Raw genomic sequence first — 16704 nt, forward strand, 5'->3', positions numbered from 1 at the left:
GTAGTGGGCATCCATTACCTATACAGACAATCCATTTGCCAGTGTTTGAAAACCAGAAAACATAAGTCAGGAGGTTAAGAGATGTTGCGGAGTTTCAGTAGGGTTATACAGTAAAGTGTATTTTTCTCTGAGGACAGCCTAACAAAGGCTTTTCAACACACAGCGCACAAAAAAAAACTAACAATAAAAATAAACATTGGCATGCTCAGTGAGGGCACAAACATACTTATAATTTGTTATACAGGCCTTAAAAGTGTACAAGGGATTTTTACATTCTTTGAAGAAAATCGAGAACACACAAAAAATTAATCCTAAAGAAAGAACTAAGCGGCAAAAAACCCACCACACACCCTGAGCAGAATTGCTCACACAAAACATAACGGAGCATTCACCAGGAACACAAAAACACAAAATGAAACAGTAACACGAGGCAGCCTCAGTGCAGACTTCAGACAGTGAGGTGGGACAGCAGGCAGTGGGCAGGACTCTGTTGCTGCTTGTGTGGAGCCTGATGGAGGGTGTCAGCAGCCAACTGGGAGTCTGTAGTTTTAATGTTGCATGGCTGCTTCTTCCCCACAAAGACGTACAGAGAAATAAAGTCATTATCATTTCAATCATGTAAGATTTTGACATATAACGCCCAGAAAAACACCTACACACAAATGTAATTACAGTTTCTTACAACACAGATTATTTCATTAGTTTTAGCCATCAGTCATATTAAATATGACAACCTTGTACTCACTAAAGTACCTGATGAGGTCTGGGAGCACGACAACATCAGTACAAGTACAAAGTCAGATGTGGCAAAAAAAACTCCAGACTGGTGTGTGTGCACGCGTCTGGATATGGGCACTTAAATAACATTTAACATGCAGTTCACATTTGTTATTACCTGTTGGATCTGTTTGAATGTAATGTGATGTATAGTAATAAAATGCATCTAATGAAGTTGCCTACTACTTGAGTGGTTTTTACGAGATATTTTATAACTCTTACATTAGTAGTTATTTTTACGAATATTTTTACTTCTACTTGGGTGGATATAATTATGTATAATTTTAGATGTAAAATAAGAGCCAAAAACCAAAGCACTGCCCACCGGCCAGCTGGCCAGAGCAAACTTTCATTATCTAACCAGTACACTAAAATATGTTTCTGAAGAAGGGCTATTACGCCCTGAACTACTACAACTACTATTTCTAGTCATAGTTCCATTATCTTTATTGTGACTATAACCGATGGCATCTGCCGGTGACCAACCGGCAGATGCCAAGAGCCTGGGTCTGTCCGAGGTTTCTTCCTAAAAGGAGTTTTTCCTTGTCACTGAATGCTAAACACTAACACTAAATGCTTGCTCTTGGGGGGAATTACTGGAATTGTTGGGTCTTTGTAAATTATAGAGTGTGGTCTAGACCAGGGTGGGAAATTTACTTTTTTGCCCACCAGCCACCAATTTTACCAGCCACTTATATTTTTTACCAGCCACTTTTTCCAGAATTCAAATTTATAATAGAAAGTGCACTTGAATATTTTGAATTACTTCAATACATTATTTTATATTATTAATACATATTTTATTAATATAGGCAAATAAAAAGTGATGTGAAAAAAGGTCTGCCCTTTATGCCGATCGCATGGACGTTTCTGAATAAAATTCTCATTTGGTCCAACTGCGCCGATTGCATGGAGCAGATAGCCTTTATTGCCACACTCTGCTCCTGGGGTGCCGTCTTCGTCACCTGTATGGCAGTGCACTTGATATGAGACTTGGATGACTCATGGTCTTTTATTGCCTCTAATTTAAGGTTAGTTGTTCCTCTAACGAACAAATTGTTTGCATTTTCTGACGATGCGTAGGTTCGACAGTAAGTACAGTGCATGGACTGGTCGTCAGGAAGGTAGGATAACCATTCCCTCGTTTTCCCTTCGTCATCAATGCGCCACTTGTTCGAAAAGTACCTTCTCTTTTTCTTTACTTTGTGTGTTGTATTGTTATGAGAGCTCAGCAAATCATTTGCTAAATGATTGATGACCAAACCTACAAAAGTAAGACATGTTGTAATAAACAAAAATTATACTTGTATGTATATGTTGTATATATAAATACATTCAAATTAAACTTGAACTGAAATGTAACTTATATTACACTCAGTCTGCCTGTGTGTATGGTGTATGTACATTTAAAAGTGACAATTCTTACCATATTCATCCCATGTAGTACAGCAGGAGTGCCTTTAAACAGCGTGATTGTTGTCCTCTAGTTTCGTGCTCTCCTCAGATGTTCCCAACTCCTTCTCCCCTGTTTTCCAGCTTCCTTGTCTGTGGTGAATACAGAATTGCAAAAGCGTGAAGTACCTATGCTGCAGAATGACCTTCTCAGACCTTCTCTGCTCCAGACGTCCACAGCAGGCTGTAAACTCGTCTTCAAACACACACACACACACACACACACACACACACCACCTTCTTACTTTCTCCTTCTGCCATATTTCCCTCTGCTACGTGCTCTGAAAACCTCCCACCTGATAGTACTTCCTCATCTGCGTAGCACTTCTTTCACATATGTGATCATATACATCGTCAGAGATTGTGGCTGTAAATCTTGACCACCTTCCTTCTGATTATTATTCTAAGTTCACTCTCCAGAGTACAACATTGAGTTTGCACACCAGTGTGTGTTTCTGTACCTTGAATTCTTCATGTAGAGCCAGTAGATGAGTCCCACTATGGCAGCAGCTACGAGGAGCCCTACCACGACTCCCACTATGAGCTTGGCCTGGTCCTCTGAATCCTCCTGAGAGTCTGACAATAGACAGCAGCATTCAGCGGTAGGATTAACACACACTCACACAGAAGCATTCACAACTGGGCACCTAAAGGAGTTCACTGAAAGACAGTTTCAACCTAGCTATGATGAAAGACACAGATACCAAAATCATGACGTGTCCCAGGTAGATCATTCGCTATGATGACGACTTGATCGACGACTTGTTCTCGTTACCGTAGCTACATGAAACCACACTGAGTTAAGTTTTGCTTATATTTCGGTAAACATTTGCAGCACACAACGAAATGTTGGATATTTTGGAGATGGTGGCTGGTGTGTTCCTTTTATAGAACAGGAGAGTTTATCAGTGTGTCAGGGACAAATGCAAATGCATTCATGTCAGGAAATCTGCTAACTGACGTTCTGTTGGCATTATCAGTGACACATGGATAGTTCTGATGACCAGTCCTTTAATAATCATCAGGCCCTCTTCATAATCCCTCTAGTCTGCCCCTGAGAGCTCCTCTGCATGAGTTAGCCAGAAATAAAATAAAGAAGATGGAACAGCTGAGATGCAGGTGCATGTTCAGAGTCAGACACAGTATTGTCTGCAGGTAAAGTGATGAACGTGGGTCAGTTTATACATGAAGAGAGAGTGGTGAGTGTTGGGTACATAATCAGAGAATCCACCAGACTAACAGTTTAGTTTAATCTGCCGTGATAGTAGATTTGACCTCAAGAATAGCTTGATATTTTTTTTTAAAGAAATGTTCAACAGAACCTCCTAAAAAAGTCTAGAAAGTAAAAGGTAAGGGCAAAAGGAAATGAAAATCTTACCTCTTTTATCTGTTTTCTCCTTAAAAACTGAAATCAAACATAAATAAATTAGAACTCATACAAAATAAAGGTAACTGAGATAAGATCCATATCAATGCAAATCAAACCAGCTATTAGGCTAACTGAAATAAAACCATGTCAATCTCTAGGTATGGTGAAGGGTATGTGATGATGTGGGGGTACTTTAATTCCAAAGGCCAAGGGAACTTTATCAGGATGCATAGTATCCTGGATCCATGTAATAACTGGCCTTTAAAAATAAAAATCTGCCTTCCTCTATGGGAATTTAACATAGGGGTATGTATAATTATGGCCCCTGTATTTTAAGGAAGAACATTTATTTATTTACAATACATTATTAATTCACAAAAAAATTGGTGTCCTTAAAAGGTTGGATTTTTTTATTCCTCTTTTTAGTCAACTTGACCATGGGTATGAATACTTATGAGCAGCACTGTATATATATATATATATATATATATATATATATATATATATATATATATATATATATATATATATATATATATATATATATATATATATATATATACACATTTTTTGAGGCTCCCGCAATCAGGCTGCAGCTGAAAGCTGCTGGCAAGATTCTCTCCAACTGTGAAGTACCACTGGCAGTAACACAAGTCACCCTGTTTGATTCCTACAGAGCTGAGCTCCAGTAAACTGATGTGTAGGTCAACAAAGTTATTGGCTGAGGAAAACTGTCACTATACAGAGAATGTCTGCCTATGAGTCCATGCTTTAAGGGACATTCAAAGCATTGCACAGAAAGTAACGCTTAAATTTAATTTGACTAGTTTGTCTCTCTCGGTTTTCAACTGAGGCTACCTAAATAGCCCAATACATTACTTCAACACAACAAAAGTCAGTACCACAGCCAAGCAAGTCAAAATACATGTATACATGTCTCTTCAAAGCTGTATAACATTAGTTCTCCACTACATAGAAGCACTATTGCACCCTCTCCTTTCCCACAACTGGGAAAATAAAGCCAATCAACCAAATTGTTGCCAAGAATGACCTTACCAGAGGAAACATTGATGGTCATGGTATCTTCTCCCAGCTTGTTGCTGACCCTGCAGGTGACAGTCAGATTCACCGAGGGGGTCACAGTGATTTTATGGGTGACCTTGCTGTTGGTGTGGGAGCTCTTCACCTGGAAGCACAGCAAAAGAATAAACAGAGACATAAGAGGCTCTAAACATATTTGGAGAAAAAAAATCTTACACACATAGCTGCCTCTATAGTTGTGCACACATTATGGAGTTTTTCATTCCATAGGATATTATGATAATGAATAGCTTATTTTGAACAACATAAAAAAGAATAAACACAAAACATAAAATACAAGACACAAAGGTAGTTCACTATGAAAAAAGAAAAAGCAAGAATAAACTAAATGAATTAAGACTCCGAAAGGGAGTAGGAGGAAGCAAAATGCTTTTAGGGTCCTACCCATTTTGAAATGTTCATACCTTAACATCTTTAATTACAAAAATAGCCCTCATCAAAGTGTTTTCAATCTGTCGTTTTTCAATATGCAACCATATAACAGAAAACATCGTCAAAATCCTAAAACATTTGCTGATCAATCAATCGATCAAGTTACTATTCCATCATTTCCTTGATTAAATCATTTATTTATGTACCATCCTTAAGCTACTGTCCATCCAGTATATTTATCAAGCACAATTTAATTATAAATCTATCGGATCAAAACTGAAGCAAGTTAATACAAAATAATACACTACCAGTCAATTATTTTAACATCCAACCTCCCTCCTCTTTACTGTACCTTTCCAGAAATGCTCTTTTGTGTTTAATTTTGATGAAAATTCAATTTTATTTCGTCCTCCAAACTATTCCAGAGAGTCACCCCATGAACAGAAACAGCTTTTAAGTATAATGCATGCATACAGTTGTTTTAAACTAAGTTTCCCTCTGAAATCATTGCCACCCTCTCTATCCAGGAACATTTTTTTTAATATATATATATATATATATATATATATATATATAAAATATATGTTGTTTGTATATCTGGAGTTTGTAACAATAATAATTTCCCCCTGGGATTATTAAAAGTATTTCTGATTCTGATTTTGATTATTGTTTTTTTTTTGTTTTTTTAAGTAAGCATATTGTTTGTAGATGTGTTGTTTGTGTTTCCCCACACCTCCACACAATAATTCAGATAAGGTATTATAAGAGAACAGTACATTATATGTCAAGTATATTGCTTGACAGATGGGCAACGGTGGAATGGTGTGACGACACCATTGCAACTTTGACACCTGACAGGAGTGCTGAACTCTGCCCATACGCAGGTGAGTCAGGGGACAGTATGTGCCAACCTGCAAACTCATTCTGACCGCAGAACTAAACACAAAACACCCTATTCTTTGCCAACAAACCTGAATCCAACAGAGAAAAGTTGCATTACCTGCTCATGATGAGGCCTGGAGTTGTTCATCACAAAATATCTTACATTACATAAGTACATTATTTATTAGAGTGAACTGTGTTCTGCACTAAGGCTGATTCCCCCACACGCTGTAGAAAGGTTGTCTTAGAGATTTATCCTCACTGGAACTGGTGCATTATAGCTCCAGCCATTGCCAGGAAATAAGGGCTGCTAAAAACAATTTTGCACTCAGCAGACAGCCTCAATGGTAGAAAAGAGTGGAAACCTCAGGAGGAGCTCTTTACTGTAAGTGACTGGTTCTTCAAAGGACACTTGACACCACACAGCACTGTCTGCTGTTATCTTGACACACACACACACACACACACACACACACACACACACACACACACACACACACACACACACACACTTACGCCTGTGCTATTGACGCTCCATTGGAAGTTGGGTTCTGGTACACCCTCAGCCTCGCAGGTCAGAACTTTGGAATCGGCATCATCCGCACGGTCCTTGGTAAGGCTGGTGATCATAGGCTTTCCTGATGCAAACGCATTGTGTTGTTACTACTAACATAGCTTCATTCAGCTACTTTTAATCACACACAAATACATGTCACGTGATGACTGAGTTTACAACATGTTATGACCTTCGGCATTTTACAGAAAACAGATTAACAACAGGTGAAAGCAGGATGCACTCAAGGGTTTTGATAGACAGACAGATAGATGACTCAGGTATTGATATTTAAGGGCGCTTTCACCTTGACTGGTCCAGACTTTCGTACTTTTCAGTTTGATCCAAACCCAAATTACAGGTGTGAAACCTCACCCAGACCAATGTCTGGCCAAACAGACAAAATTTGGTCCGACCAAAAGAGATAGTCTGGGTCTGGATCAAGCTGAACCATGGTCCGGTTCGTTACTAGTGTGAAAGCATTTTTTGGAGGGTTCGGACTTTCAGACCAAATACAGGAAGCTCTGGCAGGCTTTCTTGGTGTTATAAGACTAATAAGGTCCTTAAGGAACAGCTCAGAGCTTAGTGTGTATCTGTGAGAGAGAGACAGTGTCAGTGCTCAGAGCAGAGAATACATCAGCAGTTTACTTGTTAAGTGTACAGTGTATGTTTCAGTTTGTCTCTGAATAAAAACTGCAGCTCCTCAAACCCCACGCAAAGTTCCTGTGTCTTGCTTCACAACAGCGCAACAAAGCAGCCCCCTACTGCTGTTCGTTTTGCAGCAGTCAACTCCGACACAGAGAGAAGATACGAGAGGACGGGGAAGCCCGTCTACAAACCAATCTGTTACAACTGTCGGGAAATGCAGCTCACGTATCTGATGACGACAGGACGTAGTTTTGCATAACTGCAGTGTGAAAAGAAATCTTACCGGATCACATGCAAAAACATGAACCTTGGTCCGGACCTTGCTTTGGACTTTCAGGTGTGAAAGCCCCCTTAATATCATATAATCTAGTTGTGAGACTTAAAATTTAATTTCAGTATTAATAACTGAACTCCCCCATGGCAGGTTTAATAGAGAGTGACTTAATAGAAGAGTAAGGCGGTTTTAATATTCTATCATTTCTGCCAGCCGATGAGTAGACTATGACACATGCAGGCATGCACTCACATACACATTCATGCACACACTCACATATACATGCATGCACACACACACACACACACACACACACACACACACACTCACACTCACATTCACTCTAGTCTAAGTATCTGTTGGAAAAAAGAGAAAACTTTTGAAAAGGTTTGGGCGGCACATTCACAGGTCATCTGCCTCCTCTCTGTAGCAAGCAATGCACATTTATTCCACCACATGCAGCATATACACATTAATAAAACACACTCACCTTCAACGACCAGTTCAAAGCTCTGACGTCGCGTAAGGCTGGTCATGGAAACCTCACACACATACACTCCTGCATCAGCATAGGTTAACTTGCTAAACTGCAGCTTCTTCACTCCCTCCATTGCCTTTCCATTCTGAAAACCAGAGTCACAATGTCATTGTGTTTTATAGAGCAAGGTGTACCTGTCACGGTCCGCTGACCGTGACCCTGGCCCTCTTCATAGTATGTGTGTGTGTATGTAGTTTTTGTGTTCTTTTTCCCTTTTTGGTGTGCTGCTGTATGCTTGGTGTGTTTTGTTTTGCTGTCTGTCTCTGTGTTGTGCTCTCCCTCTCATGCTCTGTAGGCCACCGGTGGGCGTGGCCACTGAGCTCCGGCATTCACACCTGAGGTTCATCACACCACTCTGCACACCTGCTCCTGATCTACCATCTACTCCCTTTATAAGCCAGGCCAACTTTCCAGTCTCCGCCGGATCGTTGAATCTACCTGTATGATTACACGCCTGCCTAATCTAAGTACTATCCCGTTTGAGAAACTGTGTGCTAACCTGTTCTATCCTGTCTCACCTCAGCCTGCCATCCCGCTCTGTGCCCGAGACCCTGTTCTGCCTGCCAGCTTCGCTTGACCCTGAGCTTTGGAGCCCGGATCCAATTCCCTCACTGACTCCTCCGGACCACCGGCCTCCCCAAACCTCATTCTGTGTGTTCCATTCAATAAAATCACTCATCCTGGCCTCCGGCCTGACAGAACGATCCGGCCAGAATGGACTCAGCAGACTTGGAGCCTGTCCGTCATGCCGTCTCAACTCAGGGAGCGATCTTGGATCAGCACAGCACCGCGCTTCAGGAGATAATGGGAGGACTCCAAAGATTATCGACCCGCATGGCAGATCTCCAGAATGCACTGCAGAACCCACCCCCAGTACCAGCCGTAGCTGCACCAACTACTGACAACCCCGCTAGGGAACCTTGGGTTTCCCCACCAGAAAGGTACGATGGAAATCTAGGTCAATGTAAGACGTTCCTCATGCAGTGTGGTCTAGTCTTTGATCTCCAGCCCCATTCATACGCTACGGAAAAAGCTAAGATTGCCTACCTGATTGGGTTGCTGCGGGGAGCGGCGTTGGAGTGGGCTTCGGTTTACTGGAGGAGGCAGGAACAGACCACCACCACCTATGCCGCCTTCACTGCCGAGATGACTAAGGTTTTTGACCACCCGGTCCAAGGTAAAGACGCTTCCAGGAGGCTTTTCTCTCTCCGCCAAGGGCTTCGGCGCGTGGCCGAATACGCCATTGAGTTCCGGACTTTGTCCGCAGAGAGTGGGTGGAATGAGGCGTCCCTGCAGGCAGTGTTTGTCAATGGATTAAGTGAATTACTAAAGGATGAACTAGTATCTCACCCTGTGCTTAATGATTTGGATGATTTAATTTCTCTGACAATCCATATAGACAATCGATGCCGTGAGCAGCGAAGGGAGAAGCGCCGTACTTCGGGCGGTGACGCAACGCTTCGTGGGAAGGAGCATTCTCCAACCCCGGTTAGATCCCAGCCTGTTTCCAGCCATGTACAGCCACGGGAAACCGTGATTCCGGAGGATTACCCCGAAGGCGAACCTATGCAGCTGGGACGGAACCAGCTCAACGCGGAGGAACGGGAACGACGAAGAGCTAACAACATGTGCCTCTACTGTGGAAAACCTGGTCACTATCCAACCGTTAAACCGGAGGGCTCGCTAGCCAGGGGGAGCATCCTAGCGAGCCGAGCTACTATACCCCTGTCTTCCCGACCTCGTACCCAACTACATGCCACCATCTGCTGGAAGGACCAGACGCTGGAGCTCCTAGCACTCACTGATTCGGGAGCCGACGAGAGTTTTTTAGACACCATGTTAGTTAAACAGCTGGGGTTGCCTACTGGACTGGAGGAGCCGCTGGAGGCTAACACACTCGACGGGAGATTGCTGGCTCGAGTCACCACACGCACCTGCCCAGTCCAGCTCCAGCTGTCAGGTAACCACTTTGAGCTCCTTTCCTTTTTTGTAATTGACTCTCCATACATACCACTGGTTTTGGGGCACTCCTGGCTGATAAAACATAATCCAAACATTGACTGGAAAACAGCTAAGATAACTAACTGGAGCCCCACCTGTCATGCCTGTTTGCGGTCTGCTCTGCCTCCTTCTGTAACTCACCAGAAACCCGAACCAGTCCGGCCGGACCTGTCATTAATCCCCGCTGAGTACCATGGAATTTCTGAAGTGTTTTGTAAACAGCAGGCCCTCTCTTTACCCCCCGCATCGACCCTATGACTGCGTCATCGACCTGCTGCCTGATTCCACGTTTCCTCGTAGCCGTCTGTATAACATCTCCAGGCCAGAGCGGGCGGCTATGGAGGAATATATTAACAACTCGCTGGCGGCAGGGATCATCCGTCCCTCATCATCACCTCTGGGAGCCGGGTTCTTCTTCGTGGGCAAGAAAGATGGAACACTCAGGCCGTGTATCGACTTCAGAGGTTTGAATGACATTACAGTAAAGAATAAATATCCACTTCCTCTCATGAACTCTGCTTTTGAATCCCTCCAGGGGGCCACAGTTTTTACTAAGCTGGACCTGCGCAATGCATACCACCTAGTCCGTGTCCGTAAGGGGGATGAATGGAAGACTGCTTTTAACACTCCCCTTGGACACTTTGAGTACTTGGTTATGCCTTTTGGCCTCACCAACGCACCAGCAGTTTTTCAGTGCTTGGTGAATGATGTGCTGAGAGATATGCTGGGCAGATTCGTTTTTGTCTACCTTGACGATATACTCATTTTTTCCCAGAACCAAGCAGAACACATCCGGCATGTTCACCAAGTCCTCCAGCGGCTGCTAGAAAACCGTCTATTTGTCAAGGCCGGGAAGTGTGAGTTCCACGCCTCCACCGTCACGTTTCTGGGCCACATCATCTCCAGGAGTCAGGTGAGGATGGACCCTGAGAAGGTGAGAGCGGTCTTGGATTGGCCCAAGCCAGAGAGTAGGAAGCAGCTTCAGAGATTTTTGGGGTTTGCCAATTTCTATAGACGCTTCATTAGAAATTATAGCCGCATTGCTGCCCCATTAACCGCACTTACCTCCCCTGCTAGACCGTATCTCTGGACCTCCGAGACGGAAGGAGCCTTTTCGGAGCTGAAGAAAAGGTTCACCTCAGCCCCTATTCTCACTCAGCCTGACCCATCCCGACAGTTCGTGGTCGAAGTCGACGCCTCGGACGTGGGAATCGGAGCTGTCCTGTCTCAGTGGTCCCTCAAGGATAATAAACTTCATCCCTGTGCTTTTTTGTCCCATCGTTTATCCCCCACAGAGAGGAATTACGATGTCAGGAACCGCGAACTGCTGGCGGTCAAACTGGCTCTCGAGGAGTGGCGACATTGGCTGGAGGGCGCAGATCAGCCATTCGCTATTTGGACCAATCATAAGAACCTGGAGTATATCCGCTCAGCGAAGCGCCTTAACCCTCGTCAAGCCAGGTGGGCCCTGTTCTTCGGTCGTTTCCAGTTTGCCCTGACCTACAGGCCGGGATCTAGGAATGTGAAGCCAGACGCTTTATCTCGGCTGTTTGAGAGAGAAGAGACCACTGCGGAGCCAGACACCATTGTCCCCAGGTCCTGTATCATCGGGGCGGCCACCTGGGAAATTGAGAGCAAGGTGAGGACGGCTCTGCAGCACCAGCCTGACCCAGGTAATGGCCCCCCGGGCCTTCTGTTTGTACCTCTTTCTGTCCGACCCTCTGTGTTGCAGTGGGGCCACTCCTCCAGACTCTCGTGCCGTCCTGGAGTGGCCCTGCTCTCTGGCGTTCCTGCGCAGGCGGTTCTGGTGGCCAGACATGAGGACCGATGTTCAGACCTTCGTTTCTGTCTGTCCCGTATGTGCTCAGAATAAGAGCTCCAACCGACCTCCTCCTGGTTTCTTGCAGCCCCTGCCCATACCGCGTCGCCCATGGTCCCACCTGTCTCTGGATTTTGTCTCCGGACTGCCACCATCAAAAGGTATGACTGTTGTGCTCACTGTGGTGGACCGTTTCAGCAAGTTTGCTCGTTACCTGCCTCTGCCTAAACTGCCCACAGCCAAGGAAACGGCCGAGCTCTTAGTTTCTGTGGTTTTCACGGTCCACGGCCTGCCTTTGGACATAGTCTCCGACAGAGGTTCACAATTTACCTCGGCTGTTTGGAAGTCATTTTGCCGTGCCATCGGAGCCACTGTCAGCCTGACCTCGAGGTTCCATCCCCAATCCAACGGACAAGCAGAGCAAACCAGAAACTAGAGGCCACCCTGCGCTGTTTGGCATCCTCCAACCCTTCGTCCTGGACTTCCCAGCTCCCATGGGTGGAGTACGCCCACAACACTCTGCCCACTTCAGCCACAGGTCTGTCTCCATTTCAATGTGTTTATGGTTTTCAACCCCCACTGTTTCCCACTCAGGAAAGAGAGTTGGCGGTTCCCTCGGTCCAGGCTTATATCCGGAGATGCCATCGCACCTGGCATCGAGCCCAAGCCACTTTGCTGAGAACCTCTGCCCAGAATCAGTGCCACGCCAACCATCGACGCACCCCTGCCCCCACCTATTCTGTTGGAGACAAGTTATGGCTCTCAACTAAAGATCTCCCATTGAAAGCTGTTTCGAAGAAACTGTCACCCAAGTACATTGGTCCCTTTGTTGTCGAGAAGGTTATCTCTCCGGTGACCGTCCGTCTCCAGCTGCCCCGCACTCTCAGAGTCCACCCTACCTTTCATGTTTCCCTGCTCAAACCCGTTCTTATCAGCCCACTGCTCCCTCCTCCCCCGGCCCCTCCACCCCCCCGGCTCATTGATGGCCAGCCGGCGTTCACTGTGCGCCGGATTTTGGACTCCCGTCGCAGGGGCCGTGGCCTGCAGTATCTAATCGACTGGGAGGGCTATGGGCCTGAGGAGAGGAGCTGGATACCCAGACAGCGGATTTTGGATGCCGCTCTCATCCGGGCCTTCCACCGCTCGCATCCTGACAAGCCTGGAGGACCGCCTGGGGGCGCTCGTCGGGGAGGGGGTACTGTCACGGTCCGCTGACCGTGACCCTGGCCCTCTTCATAGTATGTGTGTATGTAGTTTTTGTGTTCTTTTTCCCTTTTTGGTGTGCTGCTGTATGCTTGGTGTGTTTTGTTTTGCTGTCTGTCTCTGTGTTGTGCTCTCCCCCTCATGCTCTGTAGGCCACTGGTGGGCGTGGCCACTGAGCTCCGGCATACACACCTGAGGTTCATCACACCACTCTGCACACCTGCTCCTGATCTACCATCTACTCCCTTTATAAGCCAGGCCAACTTTCCAGTCTCCGCCGGATCGTTGAATCTACCTGTATGATTACACGCCTGCCTAATCTAAGTACTATCCCGTTTGAGAAACTGTGTGCTAACCTGTTCTATCCTGTCTCACCTCAGCCTGCCATCCCGCTCTGTGCCCGAGACCCTGTTCTGCCTGCCAGCTTCGCTTGACCCTGAGCTCTGGAGCCCGGATCCAATTCCCTCACTAACTCCTCTGGACCACCGGCCTCCCCAAACCTCATTCTGTGTGTTCCATTCAATAAAATCACCTTTAATTGCAACTAACCTCTGGTCTGCGTCTGAGTCCTGGCCTCCGGCCTGACAGTACCTGTAACTCCAATTTAAATGCCACAGTAACACACATCCAATGTCATTTTCACCCATCCAGCTCTTATCTGGTATGAATGCAAGATGTCAGTTACCTCTATCAATCTATTCCCTATACCTAATTCAGGAGTTCAGGGTTACAAGAATGTTCATTTCACTGGAAACACAGTAACCCTTATGTGAGTATTTAATCATTGGCTTTTTCTCGAATTATTTTATACTTAGTCTCACATTGCCAGCTCTACCTCCACAGCGCTGTGGAATAAGGTCTGGCTACAGCACACATACATTCTAGGATAGAAGAAAAATAACACTCAGGGCTGCTTGCATTTCTCCAATCACAATCATCTTGGGCGGTGCAAAGCTTGGGACGCAGCGACAGTGGCTCTAATAAATGGTCTCGGGAAAGAACTTCTACATTTTCTAGCTTGAAATGTGTTTCCTGAAGCGAAGGGATTTTCAGAATGGCAAAACACAGAAATGTCCAGACTATTTTATATTAGACTACATTTTATTTATTTTTCAGGGAAGGGTTCATTGAGAGGAAGCCTCTTTTTTGCAGGAAGACCCTGATCACATTCACACAGTTAAGCCTGTTTTATGGTTCAGAGCAGGCTCCACGCAAAGCTTTTGCCGTAGCCTACGTAAGTGGCCTGAAGTTTATACTTGTGTGCTGGTGTGTGTGTGTGTGTGGGGAGTGGGTGATAGAGCAAGGGAGAAGTGAGAGAGTGACGGCGATTAGCTTCAGAGCGAGTAGCGACTCTAGAGTCATAGTGAGAGAAACAAAGTATCTCCCCTGTTCTTTCTTGACCACGGTGGGAAATCTAGAGCAGGAAAAGTTAACCCTCTCCTTGATTTCATGTTGTTTATGGAGAAGGAGAACCAGGAAATGAGTCGGGGGAAATGCAACACTAACAAGCCACAGCCGAGCGACGTGCGTCGTTACATTTTACATTTTTCGAGAGATGCACGTCAGGCTACGGTGTAGGGTCCGTGGTAGATGCAGAGGGGTCTGTGGGGGTACGCCGTCGATTCGACGCAAAAGCATACAACGGCTTTTACACATTAATACCTGGAAGGTGCCCAGTACCACTGAGCAGCTCCACTGGAGCCGTTTTTAAGGGTTGAGGGCCTTATTCAAGGGCACCTCAGTGGTGGTAATGAGCACAAGCATTGCTCTCTGGGGATTGAACTGACAACCTCCAGGGCACCACTGCCCATTGACCTCATATATCAACTATATAGATACTACTACTCTACTTTTGTTTGTAGATAAGCCTAACAGTAGTTTAACTTCAATAACACTTCTAAATCTACCATCTCTTCTATAAATGCAGCATTATATTTGATGCTATCAGTGACACAACTATAGCACCATTACCTTTGTCCATGAAACTTCAGGGTCACCAGAAGCGTTCTTCTCGATCGTCACATGGAAGGTGTCCCCTAATGCCTTCACAACCTTCCCAGAGGAAGTCAGACTCAGGTCCAAGTCTGAGAAAACAAGACAGAAAAAGGATGGTTCTGTTGAATCATAGCGGTTGGCTGCCTCTTATCGCAGACACAAGGTCCACTTTCAGACAAAATTTACTGCTGAGAGTTCCGCTTTCCGGAGAGCCAAAAAACAAACAAGGTGCTATACAGCTGCTAGCTGTCAGAGGACATTTACGTTACTGCCAGCCAGCCAGCTAGCCGGAGCACGTTCCCTCGAGACACACACACAAACACACAGTCACAATAAAATCTTAAACAATTTCCAATTTAGAGAGCTACTGTATTATTTCCTCAGTCACAAACTCAATTTAAAAGTCGGAAGCTCAAAAACACTTATTCGTTTAAGATGTGTGAAATGCACAGAATGTGCAATGTGGGACTTAGAGCAGGGAAAATGTGTCTGACTTATTTTTTATTACAATGATTGGGCTCATTTGAACTGAAGGCGCATGGTGCATGTTTCTGAAAACATGCACCTGGAAAGAAATGAGTAATTACTTGAGGGAATGCTGGTAGATGGTAGGAGGGAAAAACAGCTTATCAGTTGCCTGAAACACTTTTACTCACTCAGAAATTTCAAATGAGTTCCCCTCCTCCCAGCCTGGCACTCCACGATCTGCCTCCCTGCCAGACTGGGCTCTCAAAGTTTAAATTTGATTACCATTACTCTGCTCTCATGACTTTATTTACAGTGAGAAAAAGTGTCTTGTTATACATAGGAAGTTAATAAACTTCCATCAAGGTGCAAAGAGCATGGGAAAGTTTTGGGGGAACAGCCATGGCTCGAGGCCAAGCGAGGACAAGAGTCAGAGGTTTACGTATTGTGCTCCAGCAGTGATTTACCTCCTTGTTGTGGTACAGTATGCTAACGCTCTGTATATGTCATGAGTACTTACAGCTAACAGCAATGCTTTGGGAGGCCTCCATTTTCTCATTGTCAGCCAGGGAGCATTTGTATTCACCCCCAGCCTCTCTGCTGATGTTAGTCAAAGTGTAGTTGTCTGAATTTACCACCGGCATTTTCTGGCCCTGGTGGAGAGAGGAGAGCAGAGGTATTATTAGCTTCTGTCAGGAAATGAGGAAGAAAGGAAGAAAGAAGACAGGATATAGACAGTAGTGATTTCTTACAAGAAGTAAAATGAAAACTCTTACATCAATCAGATTGATAAGGCATATATAGCTTTTTAAAACCCATAGAAATAGCAGACAAGTTGAACACTTGAAATGGAACCATCATCTGTACATGCTAGTTTACCTTTTAAATTGTGTCTTTTCCAACTTTGAGGCAATTTTAAAAGAAGTGGTAATGATTGGCTGCCACCGTCTGATGGCAATGGCTGAATTCTCAATGACCAACTTTAATTCTAGAGCAGACAGCACTGTTTGACGTTAAGGTTTGGGCTCCGACTGACCTTGATGTGGAAGAAGAAGGAGCTGGGTGGAGGGTTGCCATCAGCGTGACACTTCAACGTCACGTTATCTCCTTCTACGATCGGTCCCTTGGACATAATTTCGAGGCTAACCTTCTCCGATGGATCTGAGAGGTTCAGAGAGCAATTAGGGGAAAGGGGAATGGCAAAAAAGAAAGGAAGCATGGGTGTCAAGGTTTCACAGACATAAATCACCTTTAA

The 16704-nt window shown here is 44.9% G+C and overlaps 1 protein-coding gene across 9 annotated transcripts in view; it reads right to left on the reverse strand.

Moving 5' to 3' along the window:
• alcama (activated leukocyte cell adhesion molecule a) overlaps positions 1-16704 on the reverse strand; it is a 70196-nt gene continuing 53492 nt past the window's right edge. Inside the window, exons 7-16 of one of the 9 annotated variants that reach the window (XR_004894958.1) lie at positions 16486-16610; positions 15970-16102; positions 14961-15073; positions 7919-8051; positions 6466-6591; positions 4655-4786; positions 3603-3634; positions 2691-2807; positions 2204-2322; positions 1-565 (exon numbers count right to left, since the gene is read on the reverse strand). Coding sequence is in view for 5 of the 9 variants with exons in the window: in XM_031311107.2 (XP_031166967.1) it covers positions 2238-2322; positions 2691-2805; positions 3608-3634; positions 4655-4786; positions 6466-6591; positions 7919-8051; positions 14961-15073; positions 15970-16102; positions 16486-16610 (989 nt within the window). In the remaining 4 variants the exon portion in view is untranslated. Of the gene's footprint in view, positions 569-2203; positions 2323-2690; positions 2808-3602; positions 3635-4654; positions 4787-6465; positions 6592-7918; positions 8052-14960; positions 15074-15969; positions 16103-16485; positions 16611-16704 lie in introns of those variants that run through there. The other 8 variants (XR_004894957.1, XM_031311107.2, XM_031311101.2 and 5 more) reach the window with 8 other exon arrangements.

The sequence above is a fragment of the Sander lucioperca genome, chromosome 13 (assembly GCF_008315115.2).
Source record: "Sander lucioperca isolate FBNREF2018 chromosome 13, SLUC_FBN_1.2, whole genome shotgun sequence".
NCBI classification, from domain to species: domain Eukaryota; kingdom Metazoa; phylum Chordata; class Actinopteri; order Perciformes; family Percidae; genus Sander; species Sander lucioperca.